Source organism: Prionailurus viverrinus, chromosome A2 (genome assembly GCF_022837055.1).
Source record: "Prionailurus viverrinus isolate Anna chromosome A2, UM_Priviv_1.0, whole genome shotgun sequence".
Classification (NCBI taxonomy): domain Eukaryota; kingdom Metazoa; phylum Chordata; class Mammalia; order Carnivora; family Felidae; genus Prionailurus; species Prionailurus viverrinus.
This window is the reverse complement of record NC_062562.1, coordinates 3,072,445-3,089,243: the sequence shown is the minus strand read 5'-3', so window position 1 is coordinate 3,089,243 and position 16,799 is coordinate 3,072,445. Positions and strand designations below refer to the sequence as shown.

Here is a 16,799-nt window from a genome sequence, read left to right as displayed (position 1 = left end):
AACAGTGGCAACACCAGCTTCAGATTGTGATGATGCCGTGAGATCAGCAATGCCAAGGGCTTAGTGCCTGATACACATTATCATTATTGCTGCGCAACCCCTGTACTTCATGCTGCAAATAAAACCTCTGTGCCAGTCAGTACCCTTCCTTTCACCCGTGACTTGCTAGGCAAGGGCTGCCTCTCACTCGGCCTCCATTTCTCCCCTCTAAAATAGGGTTGACAAGTCTGGTCCCCATACACAAATTCCTCTTGACCCACCTGCCACCTGCCAACTGGAAGGACCAAGCAATTTGAACACACATGTGCACGGGTAGGATTTTTATAATGAAACAGGAGGCTGGGTCCAGCCCAGAACACCGTCTTTCCCTCCTCCCCCACCTCAGAACCCATCAGCAGGTGGACAGTTTCAAGGTTGTCCCTTGCTTGGGGCAACGGTAGGGGAATGCTCCAAGACTGAGTGGAAAGAAGAGATCGGGGCTGCAGAGGATCCAGGTGGGAGATGGATGGGGTTCCCAGGGTGGCTCAGGGGTGGTGTGCCCTGTTTCACACGGCCAGGGCCGTGGCGAAAGTCACATCACCTCTCTGAGCCTCAGTTTTCTCGTCTGCAAAATGGAAGCAGCAACCATGTCATCAGTGGTGGCCCGGAAGGCTGAGGTAGGTCATGCCTTCCAGGTCACTGACAGGGTGCCTGGCACACGATCAGCACTTGCACACCGGGAGTGGTGACCGTGTTTCCAGGTGCTGGTAGTATTTCTCGGTTTTCCTTTTCTGTCTTGATGACTCTGTCTTGAGCCACGGCAACCGTCTCCGAGGTGTCTCGGTTCGTGTCCCGGCTCCGGGACGGCTGGATAGAGGGTTCCCCTCTCTGGGAAGCTGAAGGGGTGCCACCCGCAGCAGCTCAGGCAGCAGCGGCAGCGGTGACGTTGAGCTCCTGGCGGATGAACCAGGCCCTCGGGTGCGGCAGCCATCCCCGGAGCAGACAGAGCAGGCGGAAGCGCCATGGGTAGAAGACGCCGGGGGCGCGTGTGGCGCCGCCGCGGATCACGGCCAGGGCCGCCTTGGGCCCTGGGGCCGCCTTGGCCCTCGTGACGCCCCTGGGGACAGGAGGGTGCGGTGGAAACTGCGGCTGGGCGGCCCCTCACTGCCCCTGCCCCTGATGGCCCCGGGCCTCACCTGACTCCCTCGGCGGGGGAGGCGCGATCCCGGAGGCCCAGGACACACATGGTGATGGCCACGTTCACGTCCTGCACGTCTAGCTCCCGCCGCAGAGAGCCGAAGAAGCCGTCCAGAGCGAACTTGGCTGCCGAGTACGGGCGGGAGAAGGATGTGGGCACCTGGCCTAGGAGGGCGGGAGGGCAGCAGCTGAGTGACCACCGCCGCTCCCCCTCCTCCAGGGGGCCTTCCTGCCCTGGGGCTCGGCCGCATCGAGCCCTGTGGCCTCCCGACTCTCCGCCCCGCGTGCACGCACCGAGCAGCGAGGACACGACCACCAGAGAGCCTTTGCTGTCCGTCAGGCTGGGCAGCGCCAACGAAGTCAGCTGCACGTAACTCAGAAAGTTCACCTGGAGGTGGCGACGGCGAGTCACCGAGCCGCGGAGAAACTCGAGCCCGGAAGGGGCGGGGCTTTGAGGCGTGGGCGGGGCCTCGGGCGGGGGGCAGGGCCTGCGGTGGGGATTTAGGAGGGGGTGGAGTCTGGGGATTGGAGGGACGGGGCGCTGGCCGCGGAGGGGCGGAGCACCTGCATGAGCCAGCGTGTCGCCTGGACGCTCCTGGACCGCGAGCCTGCCGGGGTGGCGCCGAGGTGGTTCAGCACGAGGTAGTCCAGTCCTCCTGGCCCGGAGAGGCCCATCAGCAAGGAGCTAGTCCTTGAGGCTCCGCCCCTGGGCCCGAAGAGACCCCGCCCCTAGCGCCGTCGCCTTGAACTAGCGACGCCTCGGCCAGAGCGCCGACCCAGTGAATTCGGCCCCGGGTGGCGCCCCGCCTAATAGCAAAGAGACCGGGCCCTCCTCCCTGCATCCTGCCAGGCTTCGTCCCTGATCCAATAAGGCCCGGTCCAGAGTTCCAGCCCCTGGCCACGCCCCGGACCCCGTAAACCTCCACCCACCGACTACCACGGCCCCACCCCATTCGGGTCCTGCCCCGAAGGCCCCGCCCCTCACCCAGCTTGTCCAGCGCGAACTGCACCACGCGCTCGGGCACCTCAGGGGAGGCCATGTCCGCAGCGATGTAGAAGACCTTGGGAGCGCCCAGCTTCCGGCAGTTCCCTACCACCTGGGGGGGCCAGAGCTGCCCGTGGGCCCGTCCACCCCAGCCGGCCCCCACCCCCACCCCCCCGCCACCTGCTAGGCCACTGGGGCCCCAGCCTAAAGCCCCCTCCCCTACTCCGAGCTTCAACATCCGCCATCATTCATTCTCAATTCTCAGCACGGGCTGTGGACACTACCCATCCGCCCACTGACTGAGGAACCCTCCGGGTTTTACCCCCGCTGTTTCACTGTACCAACCCAACACCATAACCCACGAGAAGGTACTTTTATTGTCTCCGATTTGCAAATGAGGAAACTGAGGCACAGCGGTTAAACAACTGGCCTCAGGTCACACAGGAAGCCTGGACCGTTGCAAGGATTTCAGTAAGCCCGGGCCCCGCTTTCCACCCACGCGCACCCGGCCATCAAACGGGAAACGGGATGTCTCACCTTCTGCAGGAGGGCCTCCGTGTGGGCAGTGAGCACCAGGTGGGAGCCCAGGCGGGCGTAGTGATATGCCAGTTCCTCCCCGACGCCCGCACTGGCCCCTGTCAGCAGCACGCGGGCTCCCTGGAGGCTGGCTGGCAGTGTGGGGGGGGTGGTCAACCCTGGGGGTGCACCGGACAGCTGGCCAGATTCCTCCCTCCCCCACCAGGCACTCACCAGGGTCAAAGTTGTCATCCCAGTAATACGAGAAGAACAGGGCTCCCAGCCCGGTGAAGAGCAGTACCTTCATGGCCCTCCCCGGGGCTGCAGGGGCTGCGGCGGGAGAGAGGGTGGCGGGCACAGGCCTGGCTGACAGCCGCACCCATTTCCTCAAGTGTGATCTTGTGTGAAGAGGCTCCAGGCCCTGCCCTCGCTTCTCCGTCTCCGCAGCCACCACCTGTCCAGGTCACCGGGCTACACGGCTCCCCTGCTCCAATCCCCTCGCCTTTTCTGGGCTTTCACCCTCCCCCCAGCGGCCAAGTCACATCTTGCCTCGCCCTGCTCAATATCCAGGCTCCTTGAGGGTCAGAGGACCAGCCCCTCTTGCTCACGCTGCCGGTTGCCACACCTGCCTCCTCACTGTTCCTCGGAACCAGCCAGTCTCCATCCTGCCTGAGGGCCTTTGCACTGGCTGTGCCCTCTGCCCCGAATGCTCTCCCCAAATATAACCCAACGAGTTGCTCTCCCGCTTCTTTAAAGTCAGAGCAAAACTGATCTCCCCCTAGACTGTCGTGCTCCATGAGGCAGGAAAGAAACGGAAACCTGTTTCTGCTTTGTTCACTCTTGGGTCCTCAATGCCCCAAACTGTACCAGACACTCAGTAGGTACTCAACAGGCACCAGATGGACACTGAGTGACAGGAGGAACATTGCGGGTAGGAGCTGGGGGAGCGCAGAAACATGACTCTGCCAAGGGACACCCAGAAGGAGTCTTAGGCCTGGGTTGGAGACACAAGAACCTATGCCATCAGGGTTAAGATGTGACGTCAGCTGTGGGAGTGAATTTACTCGTTCCAGGGAGAAGGTGAAAGAGAAACAGGCCAAGTGTTTAACGTTTGGGGGGGGGGGGGGCGGAGGGACATGCATTTCCCCCCGGGGAAAGGCACAGGTCCATCCCATCTTGGGGTTTCAATCCTTCAAACTCAGGAGGACAAGAGAGGGGACTTCCAGAACTGAGAAATGGTGGGGTTGGGGTGTCCTCAGATCTTCACTAGATCCAGCCATCAGTCCTTTGCCCCCACCCCAAAGTTCCAGCTGCCCCCCCCCCCCCCCGCCCCGGGCTCCCCCATCTTCATACGCCCTCCCTCTCCCCCCTCCCCTTCAGGCAGCCAAAGGGATCTTTGTCCAAAGAAGTCTGATGTTCCCCTTCCTGCTCCAAACCCTCCTAGGGCTCACCACTGACCCCATAGAGACCAAGATCTTAACCTCAGCCCACAATGCCCAGCGGGTCGGGCCCTGGCCCGCCTGTCCATTCTCCTCTTCCACCATTCCCGTCTATGAACCTCCCTCAGTTCTCAGAAAAGTGAACTCCTCGCCCTTCCCCAGTCGCGGCAGCCACCCCACCTCTCCGCACTTCCAGCGAAAGGGTGTGAAGCGCCTCAACGTGACCCTTAACCTGACCCTCTTCCGACCCTGGCCCTGACCACAGCAGCCACGCAGGGGGAGGTGGGGTCGGGTGGATGAATGGCCGGCTGGGTGGATGGATGGATGGATGGATGGATGGATGAAGCAGTCGGCCTGCGATGGGGGACGAATAGGGGGAACCAGACGATCGCAAAACGTACTGGTCCCCTGACCTCCCTGGGCCTCAGTTTCCCCTCTGGACAAAAAGGACGTGGGCCGTGTTGCGCGCTCCCAACCTCGCACTTACCCACTCGGACCTCAGTTTCTCCCCGCGGTGCAGAGGGGCTGGGGTCCGGGCCAGGGAAAGAGGCGCGCGCCCCTCGGACCTCTCTAAGTGGTCGCGTCCGGCCGGGCCCCCGACCACTCCCCCTCCCGTAGGGCCCAAGTCACGTGACACCGAGCCCACCTCCTCAGGGGGAGGGGCCTGGACACGGAGACTCAGCGCCCGGGCGTTGCCGGGCAACGGCCAAGGGCCAGGCTAGCCCCCTCCCAGTCGTGGTCCTGGTCCCGCCCCCTGGACGAAAGCCCCACCCCGACCCAGATCACGTGGCCGAAGGCCAGCTTCCCTCGCACAATTCCGACCTCTCGTTGCCGTGACGACCATCTCACTGGCACACTCTTCCTGGGCCTGGGCCCTTATGCCCCCGCGCGGGCGCGGGTGGATCTCCCGGGCTCCGACATCTTCTTGGGTCACGCTCCGGCCTCATTCTAGACGCCGGACACCTGTTTCCCCCTCACGCCCCCGGGACCGTGCCAGGCGGGACTACATTTCCCAGGAGTCTTTGCGGCCAGGCGAGCCATCCGGCGCCTCACGGGGCCCTGCTGACTCCATTTCCCAGGCAGCTTTGCGGCTCCCGGGCTCTGAAGATCACACTTCAGCGAATCCTTTCGCTGTAGGGCCGCCGTCCCTCTCCGGAGTCTCCGAGCCTTCGAGCGACTTCGACTCCCGGAGGCCTTTGCGGCCGACTAGGGTGACTACGTTTCCCAGAGGCCTCTGCGGCGCCGCCACCGGAAGCGGCGAGCGAGTCGAGTGTCCTTGCGCGCGGAGCCGAGGGACCATGGTGCCCCGAGTGTGGTCGCTGATGAGGTGCGTGGGGCCGCCGGGCGGGCTCGGAGCCCCCGAAAAAGTCCCCACCTGTGGGCACCCCCTCCGGTTTGCTCCCGACTGGATCTTCGAATTCCGTGGTGTCAGGTCCCCCATCGCCCAGATGGGGAAACTGAGGTTCAGGCGGGGAGGGGCTTCCCGAGATCTCCTGTCGCCTCCTTCCCGCGTCCCAGCGAACCCTTGCCTCCTGATTGTCTGTGTCCGAGACCCCTCGGAGCCTCAGTTGCCTCCTCTGTAAGGTGGGAATGCCGCACGCGCTGTTTCAGGAAGTTAACGCGTGCCCAGAGCGACGTATGACATACAAGAAATGACCGGGGTCCCTTGGAAGCCCCTCGAGCGTTGCGCTCGGGTCGTGCCTCCCGGGGCTGGAAGACCGAAAGTCAGGGGTCTTAAGTCTTCACTATTCCCTGCTCTGTGCGGGATCACGCGTGACCCACGGTCCCCCTCCGGGACTTAGTTTCCCAGGTAAACGGGGCCGAGTAGCTCCGCTTTGCAGGGTAACTTGAGTACAACACTCAATGGGCGTAGTAGGCGTCAGGCACGCCTCTGCGCTTCCAAAGTGCCTTCCGCTGCCTGGCTTCAGGTGTGGCGCTCTGAGGACTGTGGCAGCCCCGGGAGTCCAACTCCTCCCCAAAGTGGGCCTGGAGCCCCGAGGGTGGCCACTGGCGTCCCATGAGCTACTGAGCTGCTGTCCTTCCCTTCTCTGCCTGCAGGTTCCTCATCAAGGGCAGTGTGGCCGGGGGTGCCGTCTACCTGGTGTATGACCAGGAGCTGCTGGGGCCAAGTGACAAGAGCCAGGCTGTCCTTCAGAAAGCAGAGGAGGTAGTCCCCCCAGCCCTGTACCAGTTCAGCCAGTACGTGTGTGAGCAGACAGGTCTGAAGATACCCCAGGTACCCTGGGACTGGGAGTGAGGCTAAGGCTTGGGGGTGGGGGCCGTGTGGGGGGGGGTGTGGTGTCAGTTCTGGGGTGGCTTTTGGTCCCTGGTCCCTCCAGCCCTGCGTGGTGTTCTCTGCAGTGGGCTTTGTGCTGCTTTCCGCTGCCTCCGGAGGGGGCTGGGGCTCCTGGGCCCTCCCCTTTTCACCTGCCCCTTCTCCCCTCTCTTCCCAGCTCCCAGCCCCTCCAAAGTTTAACTTTCACATCCGCGACTCCTGGAATTCAGGTAGGCCCCGGTCCCTGGGCTTGGGGGTGGTGGCCCCTGATACCCCAGTCAGCACCCCCTGCCCCCATTTCCTGGCCATTCCTCTCCATCTTTCTCCTTCCTGCTCTGTGCACCCCCTGCAGATCTAAGAGAGGACAAGGGGTGGAGATTTCAGGGGGGTGGGAGCAAGATAGAGCCTCCGTTGAAGACAGGTCACTTTTGAGCTCACCGTGTGACTTCAGACAAGGCGAGGCCCTGCCCCATCTCTGCCTCAGTTTCCCCGTGTGGAACTGACCGGGCTGGAACTGGGGCCTCTCAAAGCCTTGCGGAACTAGGGTTTCCGGGGGGAGCGGGGAAGTGGTGGTTGAGCCCTGTGGCTGAAGGCACTGGGCCCTCCCTCCCCACAGGCATCATTAAGGTGATGTCGGCTCTGTCGGCGGCCCCCTCCAAGGCTTGCGAGTACTCCAGGGAGGGCTGGGACTACCTGAAGGAGCGAATCAAGTAGCCTGTCAGAGGAGGCCACCTGCCCCAGCCAGGAACAGGGGCAGGGATGCCATAGAGCTGGAGACTCCAGACTGGGACTGAGACCCCACGCCAAGGGCAGCTCCCGGCCTTGCTGGCCCAATAAAGGACTTTGGAAGTGTTCCCGACCCGTGTGCTTGCCCTAGGGGCTTGGGGTGGCCCGGCTGGTGCCAGAGCGCAGGGACCTGGGCTTCTGGTGCCTAGCGGCTCATCAGAGCTTAACTTTGACCACAGGCATTGGTTTACCCCTTTGCTGTCTGGGCCCTGCCCGCTGAGTCCCCAGCCTGGTGTGGGGGTTGAGAGCCGATGCTTGGCCCTGGTGCTCTGTAGGCAGTGCTCCGGGCCCAGGAATGAGCAAGTGCTGATGGCCCGCCCAGGTTGGGGGTCTCAGTTTGCGGAGGGCTGAGCCCCTGGTGGGGCGGTCTGGAGGTGGGGACTCGGCAGAGTGAGCAGAATTCATCTGTCTCCGTGGCCGGGAGCTCGTGTGGCCGCCCAGTCTCTGACTGGCTCAGCTCACTGATCACCCGTGTCTAGTCTAGTCCTGGCCCTCCCTTGCCTGCTTTCCACCCTCAATCCCCCATGGTCTGGGGATTCCTGGGGACCGCAGGCTTCACGGTCATTGCAGTGGAGGGGGGCTCCCCGGCCCACAGAGGTCCTGCCTTCCCAGCGTCCCCTGCTCCCCTGGGAAGCCTTTCTGCCCTGGATCAGCTAGCTGCCTGGTGACCTGAGTGTTCTTCCCCACCTGGCGGGACAAGAGGGCAGACCCTGAAAATACTCCCAGCCCCGAGGGCATCCCACCATGATGGCAGCAGGAGGAAGCCTGTGCCCCAGACGGGCAATAGGCCGCGGGCTTGGGTGGGAGGCAGAGACTGGCCCGGGCTGCTGCTCCAGGAGCGGAGACCAGGCCTGGGTAATGGTGCCCTGAGCTGGGATGGGATCCCCCGTGCCTGAGAGTTGTGGGAGTTCTGTTGCTTGGTCTAGTGGTCGGGCTCCCCTAGGCCCATGAGCAAGGAGAGGACGGCGGTTACACGTGAGGAAAGCAGAGACCAGAAGCCACGACGTTTTGCAGGCCCTTCGGGGATGAGAAGCTGGCGCAGGTCCACGGGAGGTGTGGGGAGGAGTGTGGCAGGGGATGGGTGGCCTGGCCTGCTGCGTTTGGGGAGGGAGAGTCCAAAGTGACCTGCCATTCTGCTTTCCAGGAACAGTGTAGGTGGGCCCCCCGTGGCCAGTGGGCCCCTCCCATCCTGCCTGGGCCGTGGCAGGGGTAGGAGCAAGTCTAGGGCAAGGGCAGGACGAGTGGGGCCGGGGAACATCCCTGATCCTTGGGACCTCCCAGGAGGGAGCAAGCCCAGGTTCAGAGGTGAGCCCGGTAACGCACCCTAGCCTGACCCCCCCATCCACGGAGCTCTTCTACAGGGAAGGAAGCAGATGGGGGGCCCGTCGTACAGATGGAGAAACCCGCGTGCGTGGCCGGGTCCAAGCCCTGCTCCTCCTGCCTGGAGCCCAGGTAGTAGGTAGTTAGCTTACGCCCTCCCCTGGGCACAGGATTTCCAGTTGCCTCACTCCCATGACCCAATCCTGGGCCTTTGAAAACTGGAGGGTTTGTGGGGCGCCTGGGTGACGCCGTCGGTTAAGCGTCCAACTCTTGATTTCAGCTCAGGTCACGATTTCGTGGTTCGTGAGTTCAAGCCCCACGTCGGGCTCTGCGCTGACAGAGTGGAGCCTGCTTGGGATGCTCACTCTCTCTCTTTGTCTCTCCGTCTCTCTGTCTCTGCCCCTCCCCTACTCTCTCAAAATAAACTTAAAAAAAAAAAAAGGTCTTTGAAAACTGGAGGGTTTGTGCTCAGGGCACGCAAAGCTAGGGCTGTGGCACGTGTCACGTGAGGCTCCTTGCGTCCTCACGACCCTCCCGTTACCCTCACCACCATTTCACAAGGCGAGGCAGACCTGGAGGGAGAGAGGCCTGCCAGGGCCACCCTGCCGTGCTCTTGAACAACTCCCAGTGGAGCACATAGGAAGGGAAACCAGCCTTTGGAGGCAGGTCGTTAATGAGCCACCCTGGGAACGTGCTCGGCCCTTCCGGGGCCCCTCACCTCCATCCAGGCAGCTGAGTCCCGCAGGTCCATCGAGTTCTGGGCTTTGGGCAGCGTCTCTGCCGGCTGGCATCAGTAGGGCTGGTCACGGGAGCGACTGGCGTCCCTGCGGGACGCACCTGTGTCAGGTGGGGAGAGGGCCGTGAAGCGGGGGCTCCGAAAAGGCGGAAGTGGCCTGGGGCGGTGGGCAGGAAGGGCTTGGGGAAGCACCCGGCCACCCCCACGGCTGCGCACAGCCAGCTGAGGAAACGGGCTGAGGCGGATGCACCTGTTAGGAGAGCGCAGAGCAAGCGGGGCTGGGCCATCCGACGGAGGAGATCCGATACCCCCAGGGCGCCGCTCCGGCTGCTCGAGGCCCCCCAGGCTCCCAGCAGCCCTGGGGGGATGGCCCACAAGGTTCCCCAAGCCTGAGGTTTCCGTCTACCCTGTTGGCCCCCCGCCAGCTTTCCCTGCTTGCCTGGATGGCTCTTGTGTTCGGGGACACGATGGGGGGCGTCCCCCGAAACAAGCTCTGGTGTGCACCCACAGCCTGGGCCAGGGGTCAGCCGGCTGCTGGCCCCCTGCTCACATGGGCCCAGCCACCAGCCTGCAGACTGGGGCGCCATTTGTGACTCCGCCATCCCCTCGTGCAGCCAGACCCAAACTCCTCTGTCCCCTTGTATCGGTCACCAGTGCCAAGACCACCTCCCTGGTCTTCCCACCTGCCCCTTCAATCTGTTTCCCAATGTCCCAAGATCGGGTCACTGCCCTACTCAGAAACCTTCTATGGCTCCCTGCTGCCCTCCCCTTGAGCCCAGACTCCTCAAAGGGCCGTTTCCTACAACACAGCTGGTTTTCACCACAGCCCTCCTGCCACCCTTCCTCCGGACTCCTACTCATCCTGCCCACATACAGCTCGGCCTCCGCCTCCTTCCCCGGGAAGTCTGCCCTGATCCCTCCTTCCCACCCCTGGGCTGAGTCTGGGCCTCGTGACCGCCCTGTGGGTGTCCCATCATGGCACTTATTGCTTCGGGGCCGCGTCTCCCCAGCTCAGCATCTCATGTGCTTGGGACCAGCCTGGGCACCGTAGGTGTCGAGCAGCACCCCCCCCCCCTCAAATACCCGCAGACCCTGTCTCCTCAGTCCCGACAGCCACAGGCATCTCCAGGTGCTGCCGGGTGTCTGCCCACTGGGGACGGTCATCCCAGCTAACAACCACGGCCTCGGGAGTTTGTAGCAGTCGCGTGTCCACTGTGACCAGCGACCAGACTGAGGGGCTTGATGCAACCCATGTTGACTGCACCACAGATCAACACGAGTCTCGCTGGGCTACGATGCAGGTGTGGACGGGGCTGGCTCCTTCTGGGCGCTCCAGGGGGAGTAATCCATTTCCTGCCTTTTCGGCTTCTAGAGGCCACTGCACTCCTTGGGATGAGGGCTGCTTCGTCTCCAAAGCCGGCCGTGTAGTCTGCCGGTCTCCGGCTCCCCCGTGAGGACCCTGGTGGTGGCACTGGGCCCTCCCGGGTAACCCCAGGGAATCTTCCGTCTCCGGGTCCTGAACTGAATCTCATCTGCAAAGCCCCTTGGCCACATTAGGTGCCGTATGTCCAGGTTCCAGTGATTGGCGTGGGGTCGTCTGCAGCCCCTCCGGAGAGGGGGTTCGTCTGGCCCCCCACATCTGAGGGCTTGATCTCATGTCTGTCTCCCCCTAGCTGTGGGTTGTGGGGGGACAGGAGCCCAGGCTGCCCCAATGGCTGGGCATCCCCAGGCCCGAAACAGGGCCAGACCCTACTTGGACATGTCAAAGACAGGAGCCCAGAGGGGCAACCAGCCTTGGTTGGTTCCCACAGACCAAGCAGCAGCAGGCCTCCCTTGCGCTACCGGTGTCCTACGCGGGTGGGCTGGACCTCCCTCCACACCTCCCCCCCCCCTCCCCCCTGCAAGACCTGGGAGCCACAGCAAGGGAGCCTGTGGCCCACGTGAGGAGGCAACACGGTCCCAGGTGCACACCTCGGCACCACACTGTGTTCTCGCTCCCCCCCCCCCGCCCCCCCCCCCCCCCCAGGATGCAGTTCCATTCAGGAGATCCTAGGGGGTCAAAGCCACAGGGACAGGAAGTAGAAGGTGGGTGCTGGGGAGCAGCGTATAAGGGTTTGTGTTTGGGAAGATAGAAGGTTCTGTGGATGGAGGTCAGTGGTGATGGCACAACGGTGTGCCTACGCTATTGCCACGGGCCTGTCTACCTAAAAATGGTTAAAATGGTAAATTTCACATGATGTGTCTTTCACCCGATTAAAAGAAAAGCACAGCGGCCTGCTGAGCCAGGGGTGGGAAGCAGGGTGCGGGGGACAGAAAGCTCTGGCGTAAATCAGAGGCCCCGGAGGAAGAGGGACAAAACGGCCCAGGCTCAGCAGGCGGCAGGTGAGCGCCACCAGCTGACTGCTTCCGGAAACCTTAACGGTCCCTTTAAAGCTGCCCCCGTCCGTCCTCCTTCCTCCTTCCTCCTTCCCCGAAGGAAGAACCATGACTAAGTAAGCAATGGCGAGTATGATTCAACTTACAAAAACACGTGAAATGAAGAGAGACGACGCTTTAAATAAAGGGTATGTGAACAGAAACACATTTATTACAAAAAAACAAAAACCAAAAAAAAAAAAACAAAACACAAAAAAACATTCACATTGTATTGAGCTACAATATGGCAGCAGATAAAAAAAATTATTGTACACAGTTTAAGAGAAACTCCTAACAGAATATACTCTTGTTGCCACGTGACAGAACACAGGAATCCAAGCGCTTAGTAGCGGCGAGTGAAGCGGGTGTCGTTGGGACGGCTCCCCCGGTTCTGGCCTCCGAATCCACCCTGCATTCCGCCGCGTGGGATCACGTGGCCCCGCGAGGCCCCGCCTGGGGCGAAGCTGCCGCGCCTACGACACGACACACACGGTTCCCGTGTCGTTCCCGGGTCCGAGGGGCCCGCCCCACACGCCCCCGTGTTCCGGGAGCAGCGCCTCCAGCGGGCAGAGGGAGGAGGTCGGTGGGGCGCCTCCCGGACCATTTGCACACCGGTGGCCCAGGCGGGCCACCGTGCAGAGGGGAGAGGGCTGAGCTGGACGGGCGGCACAACACCTTACCCTGACATCCCTCCCCGGTTCATCATGTGACCTGGCCCAGAGTGCCCGGACATACTCCTTTCGCCACCTGTGAGACGAGAGATGCCGGTCACACGGTGCCTCTGCGCACCGTGGAGCGCACGTGGAGCGCAGAGGACACCGACGCGGGGCTCCCGTGACTCCAGTACCCTTCCTGAGCCACCCAGCGGACCCAGACCCCGCAGGCCCCCGCGGATGCACACGCCGGCCGTCCTCGCCGAGCGGCGGCAGAGAGGAGCTACCTGTGCCCACATCGCTCTTCCCGTGCCAGACGGCTTCTGTCCATTCCCCCTCCCTCCCCACATCCAGCCAGTAATGAGCAGGACCCCAAGGAGGGACAGCAGAGGAAGCCGTTCCCGCCCTCGAGAAGCAGGGAGACGAGCAAAGACGGGCGTAAAGCAGGCGGAGCTGAGCCTTCCAGGCGCTCCCCCACGCAGACAGACACGTCCCCGGCTGAGAGCCAGTCCTCACCTTGCCACCTCTTGTGGTCCCTGTCTACCATGCCTCCGTCAGCAGCACCCTGCCACGCACGGTCATCCTCTATTCTTCGGCCGTGGTCCCCCCAGTCACGTCTGCCCCTTAGGAAAAGATGCCTCTGATTTGGATTGCCCCCTCTGCGCCTTGCAGAATAGCAGGCGCCACGGGTTCCGGAAGGTGGGTTTCGCGTTCTGTGTTCCCGGTCCCCATCCTCTCTCCCTGAGCCAGGGCTCCTCAGGAACACATACCGATCCTGCCAGGGGCGGGTGAGGCCCCTGCAGGTGCTGTGGGGGGTGGGACACAAACCTGGGTGGAGGAGGCAGCCCCCGGCCCTCGCTCATTCTCTTGTCAGAGCCGTATCCCCAGCCGTCCCGGGAGTCCCGCCCATGGCGCTCTGGTCCTCCGTGGCGTTCAGGGTAATGCTGGACGTGAAAGAGCCAGAACAGAAAGAAGGCTTCGGTATCAAGCTTGGATCCCAAGGCCTTGGGGCCAACAAGCTGATAACGACGACGACAGTGACAGTAACTCAGAAGTACTGGCGAGCATTCTACACACGGTCGTGTGCCACAGAGGCCATTTCGGCTTGCTCAACAGCCACATCCTCGAGGTCTGCTCACGGACAAGTGAGGAAAACTGAGGAACGTAAACAACGGAGAAAGAAACCGAGGGATGAGATCCACCCTAATCCAAAAGGAGAGACTTCAGGCACCGAAGGAGAGAAGGCGCTGGGGCCTAGTGGCCGCCCTGCGCCAGGAACAGACAGAAGCAATGCACCCGGGCCCGGTGCTCTAGCCCCTAGGAACCTCCAGAACCAAACGGCCACTAGGGATCCTTTCACACTCACCCCAGACCTGGCGCCTCACCGGACTGACCACCAGCCACTCTGTGGCGTGGTCTGTGGAACCTGCTGGCCTGGCCCTGTTCTACATGCCATCGGAAGGATGGAAGGGAGAGCCCTTCTAGGAATGGCTGTTTCTCGTTCTAGGAAATGCTGTTCTCAACAAACGCTCACCACTGGCCCTTCACCCGAAGACTGCCCTGCTTGCCGGAAGGATGCCCCAAGCTTTAGGGAGCTGGTGAGGCGGCTTCGGCTCCATTGTTGCTCTCATGATCCCACAAACCCAATCTGTAGCCCTGTGGTCTTTTGCTCCAAGATCCCATTCTAAGCGAGAAAGCCTACAAAGGAGTCCTGGTAATGAAGCCTCTTGGATGGATGCTCTGGTTGCCCTGTGGCTGCACGCGTCCGCGCTTCTGTGCCTGCTAAGCCAGGAGCTCGCCAGGGCCGTGGCCGGGGCCAGCCTGTCACACGGGAGCCCTGGCCACGTGTGCTTCTGCCTCCTGCCTCCACGGGCCTCGCGTTCCCAAATGTGTGTGGACACCTCCCTCAACCAAAGTGGGGGAGGTGGGGCTCAACTGTACCAGATGGACAAACACAGAACTGTTCCTTCCAGGCACAAAGCCAAAGCGTCCGGGCAGGACAACAGCTGCTTAAATGAGACCCCGAAGCCCCACTTCCATAAGGAACCTGCAGGACACACCAGCTTGTAAAAAAACAAAACAACAACAAAAAACAACAGCTCACGATTCAGACCACTTCCTTTAGACAAACGCAAATATTTCCGAACAAGCAAGCTTTTCTCGGCAGCCTTCCGAAGACACCGAACCGACAGAGAACACTTTGCACAAAGCCGATCTCTAGCTCTGCCCGGTTTTTCACAGGGTAGCCACACTCTCCTGCCCACCGACCAGCTGGTATAACGGCTCAGCAAGACCCTGAGAGCCTGTGTTCGTGTCCCCCTTCTTGTGTCCCATGTCACTGCCTGCATCCAGGGCAGCACCAGGGTTACTAAGGACAGCACACACAAGAGAAAACATCCTTTCAGGTTTGGGAGCGCGTCAGCCCATAGCGGCAGGAGAGAGCAGGCAGGGATTAGCAGCTGTGTGTCAGGAGCCGGGCCAACCGGTGTAGACATGGCTGTCAACCCATTTAGCCCCCACACCCTGAGCAGGGGGCAGTGAGCGCCCTCACTTCAGAGCTGGGAGACACGTGCTCAGCACAGTGCTGACACCAGAATGCGACTCTGGTTCTGGTTCCGGAGCCTGGACATCTAACCACCGAGCCCCACTTCCCCAAAGAGAACCGCCAAGAGTGGGTGTAGATGCAGTTGCTCTTCAGATTCACCTCCAAGAAGAGGAAAAAGAGGCACACGACGACCGCTCCGGAGGTAGCAGGGGACCCGCTGGGTGCGGCCAGGACTACGAGGTCCCCAGCCACGCCCTCAGGAAGCGAGGAAGGAGGGCAGACAGAGCCGCGCTCCAGCAGGGAAAGGAAACTCACGGGCAGCAATTGTGCCCCCACGCCGCCCTGACCACAACCTTCCGGAATTCCTCCCCGCACCCCCCGATATTCCAAGTAAACCCACTAAAGAGTCAGCGCGATGTGGAGAAGTTCTTAATCTAAACGTTCGACAAGTAAAAGAAGAAACTCCAGCATATTTTTTAACATGTGAGTCCTGCAAAGCACGGGCCCCTGGCCTCTCATGGGCTGAGCTGTGCAGACGGTGACGATGGAGCCCTTCAGACTCACCAAGGCTCCTTAGACATTGATGCAGATACGGCATTTAGCTACTTCACTATTCAGAAGTGAACGAACCTCAGCTGAGGAGGGAGACAGCACGGAGACAGAATCGATTCCACGGCAAAAACCGTGGCTGCAACTCAAGTTTCTGACTCACCTGTCCTTCTCTTTCTCCCATCATGGATCTTGAACCTTCTCTCCTGAAAAAGAAAATTTAAATGAAAACATAAGAAGAGAAGGTAGGTCGGCTAGACACCCCCTCCCCCAATAGAAAACATTTCCCAAACCGAACCCAGGTTATTCACAGCCTGAAGGTCTCAAAGCCTAGAAAGGCCAACCCTAGTCCTTCATCATTCAGAACGAGAGGAAAAGAGAACTTGTACAAATGGGCAGGGTCATTGGGAGCCTGGCTGACCTGTCGACAGAGTGGTCAGGGTAGCGGCCCCGGTCCCTGTGGTCAAAGTCATGGAAACGGTCCTGGCGGTTGAAATCAGAATGGTAGCGCTCATCCAGAGCGGCCCGCTTTGCTTCCGGCCAGTAGGCATCGTCTCGCCTGGAGGGGGAATAAAGAAGTGATATAATTTCTCCTTCAAGTTCATAACCTTTGCGGAGCTGGTGAACTGAACCCTCAAACCGTCCCTGGCTCCTATCATTCCACAGAATGAGAATTAACTTTTTCGTCTTTGCTACACAAGCCGAGAGGGGCCAGTAGGGTGATGTGGGATCCGACTGAAGGACCCCCTTCTATTCTATCCAACAAGCCTCACTTGACCCTAAAGAGAAGAGCTTTGGTTTCCCTAACAGGAGGGGACGTGGGCACACCTGCACACCCACAGGTCGCCTCCGGGAACAGCACACGGCCTCAATCTACCAGGACAGCAAGCGAGAGTCGTGACCCCCAGCTCTCCTCAGTGCACTACCTCTTTTCCTCCAACGTGGACTTAACCCAGCAAAGACACCAGTGGGGGGACGTTGAGAGGCACCTGAAATATACTGTTTCAAAAACATGCATGACCGTAACGGACTCCCAGCAGCGGTGTTTTGCACAAAGGCATCAAAAATCCTAAAAGAGCTTGAAGGCCCTCGAAAGAAGTCTTGCGGGATATTACACACAATCCACGCAATATCCACACAATAGAGGGAGGAATACAAAACGTGGTTCTTCCCGAGTGGCGGTGCGTGCGGAAAAGCCGGTCATATCAGTGCTGGGATTACCACCCTGGACTCCCACCAGCAAGGACTGAAACCGGGCCCGTTTTTCACTGGGGCTAGCGTTGGAGTATGCCCAAGTCATGTCGGTATGTCCAGGGAATTAAAGTTAATATCACTGGAAACGAGCCACAACACATGGCTACGATGACAAAGCCTACACGGAGGCCCGAAGGAAGTTTCTTCCGG

At 61.1% G+C, this 16,799-nt stretch overlaps 3 protein-coding genes across 8 annotated transcripts in view; 1 reads left to right on the top strand and 2 right to left on the bottom strand.

Moving 5' to 3' along the window:
* Nucleotides 1-760: 760 nt before the first annotated feature.
* HSD11B1L (hydroxysteroid 11-beta dehydrogenase 1 like) lies at nucleotides 761-5,040 on the bottom strand. Of its 4 annotated transcripts, none has more exons than XM_047835588.1 (8): nucleotides 4,939-5,040; nucleotides 2,912-3,007; nucleotides 2,699-2,829; nucleotides 2,162-2,273; nucleotides 1,741-1,832; nucleotides 1,471-1,564; nucleotides 1,176-1,341; nucleotides 761-1,096 (listed from the first exon to the last, which is right to left on the bottom strand). In XM_047835588.1, exons 1-8 carry the CDS (start codon nucleotides 4,958-4,960, stop codon nucleotides 901-903), a joined length of 909 nt encoding a protein of 302 aa, XP_047691544.1. In that variant the 5' UTR covers nucleotides 4,961-5,040; the 3' UTR covers nucleotides 761-900. The 4 variants fall into 4 exon arrangements, with proteins under 4 accessions (XP_047691544.1, XP_047691562.1, XP_047691554.1 ...); XM_047835606.1 differs by lacking the exon at nucleotides 4,939-5,040 and adding an exon at nucleotides 4,604-4,903; XM_047835598.1 differs by lacking the exon at nucleotides 2,162-2,273 and having other exon boundaries at nucleotides 1,741-1,905.
* A 238-nt stretch (nucleotides 5,041-5,278) lies between these two features.
* On the top strand, nucleotides 5,279-7,245 carry MICOS13 (mitochondrial contact site and cristae organizing system subunit 13). Its single transcript, XM_047835627.1, has 4 exons — nucleotides 5,279-5,443; nucleotides 6,175-6,352; nucleotides 6,570-6,621; nucleotides 7,008-7,245. The coding sequence occupies exons 1-4, from the start codon at nucleotides 5,415-5,417 to the stop codon at nucleotides 7,103-7,105; spliced, it is 357 nt and encodes a 118-aa protein (XP_047691583.1). The 5' UTR covers nucleotides 5,279-5,414; the 3' UTR covers nucleotides 7,106-7,245.
* A 4,546-nt stretch (nucleotides 7,246-11,791) lies between these two features.
* Nucleotides 11,792-16,799, bottom strand: part of SAFB (scaffold attachment factor B) — a 36,888-nt gene continuing 31,880 nt past the window's right edge. For 2 of the 3 annotated variants that reach the window (XM_047835522.1, XM_047835541.1), the window contains 6 exons: nucleotides 15,817-15,954; nucleotides 15,559-15,601; nucleotides 13,130-13,245; nucleotides 12,818-12,924; nucleotides 12,329-12,395; nucleotides 11,792-12,121 (listed from right to left, as the gene is read on the bottom strand). In XM_047835522.1, the coding sequence (XP_047691478.1) occupies nucleotides 11,992-12,121; nucleotides 12,329-12,395; nucleotides 12,818-12,924; nucleotides 13,130-13,245; nucleotides 15,559-15,601; nucleotides 15,817-15,954 (601 nt within the window). In that variant the 3' untranslated portion in view covers nucleotides 11,792-11,991. The remainder of the gene's footprint in view (nucleotides 12,122-12,328; nucleotides 12,396-12,817; nucleotides 12,925-13,129; nucleotides 13,246-15,558; nucleotides 15,602-15,816; nucleotides 15,955-16,799) is intronic. The other variant, XM_047835531.1, reaches the window with a different exon arrangement.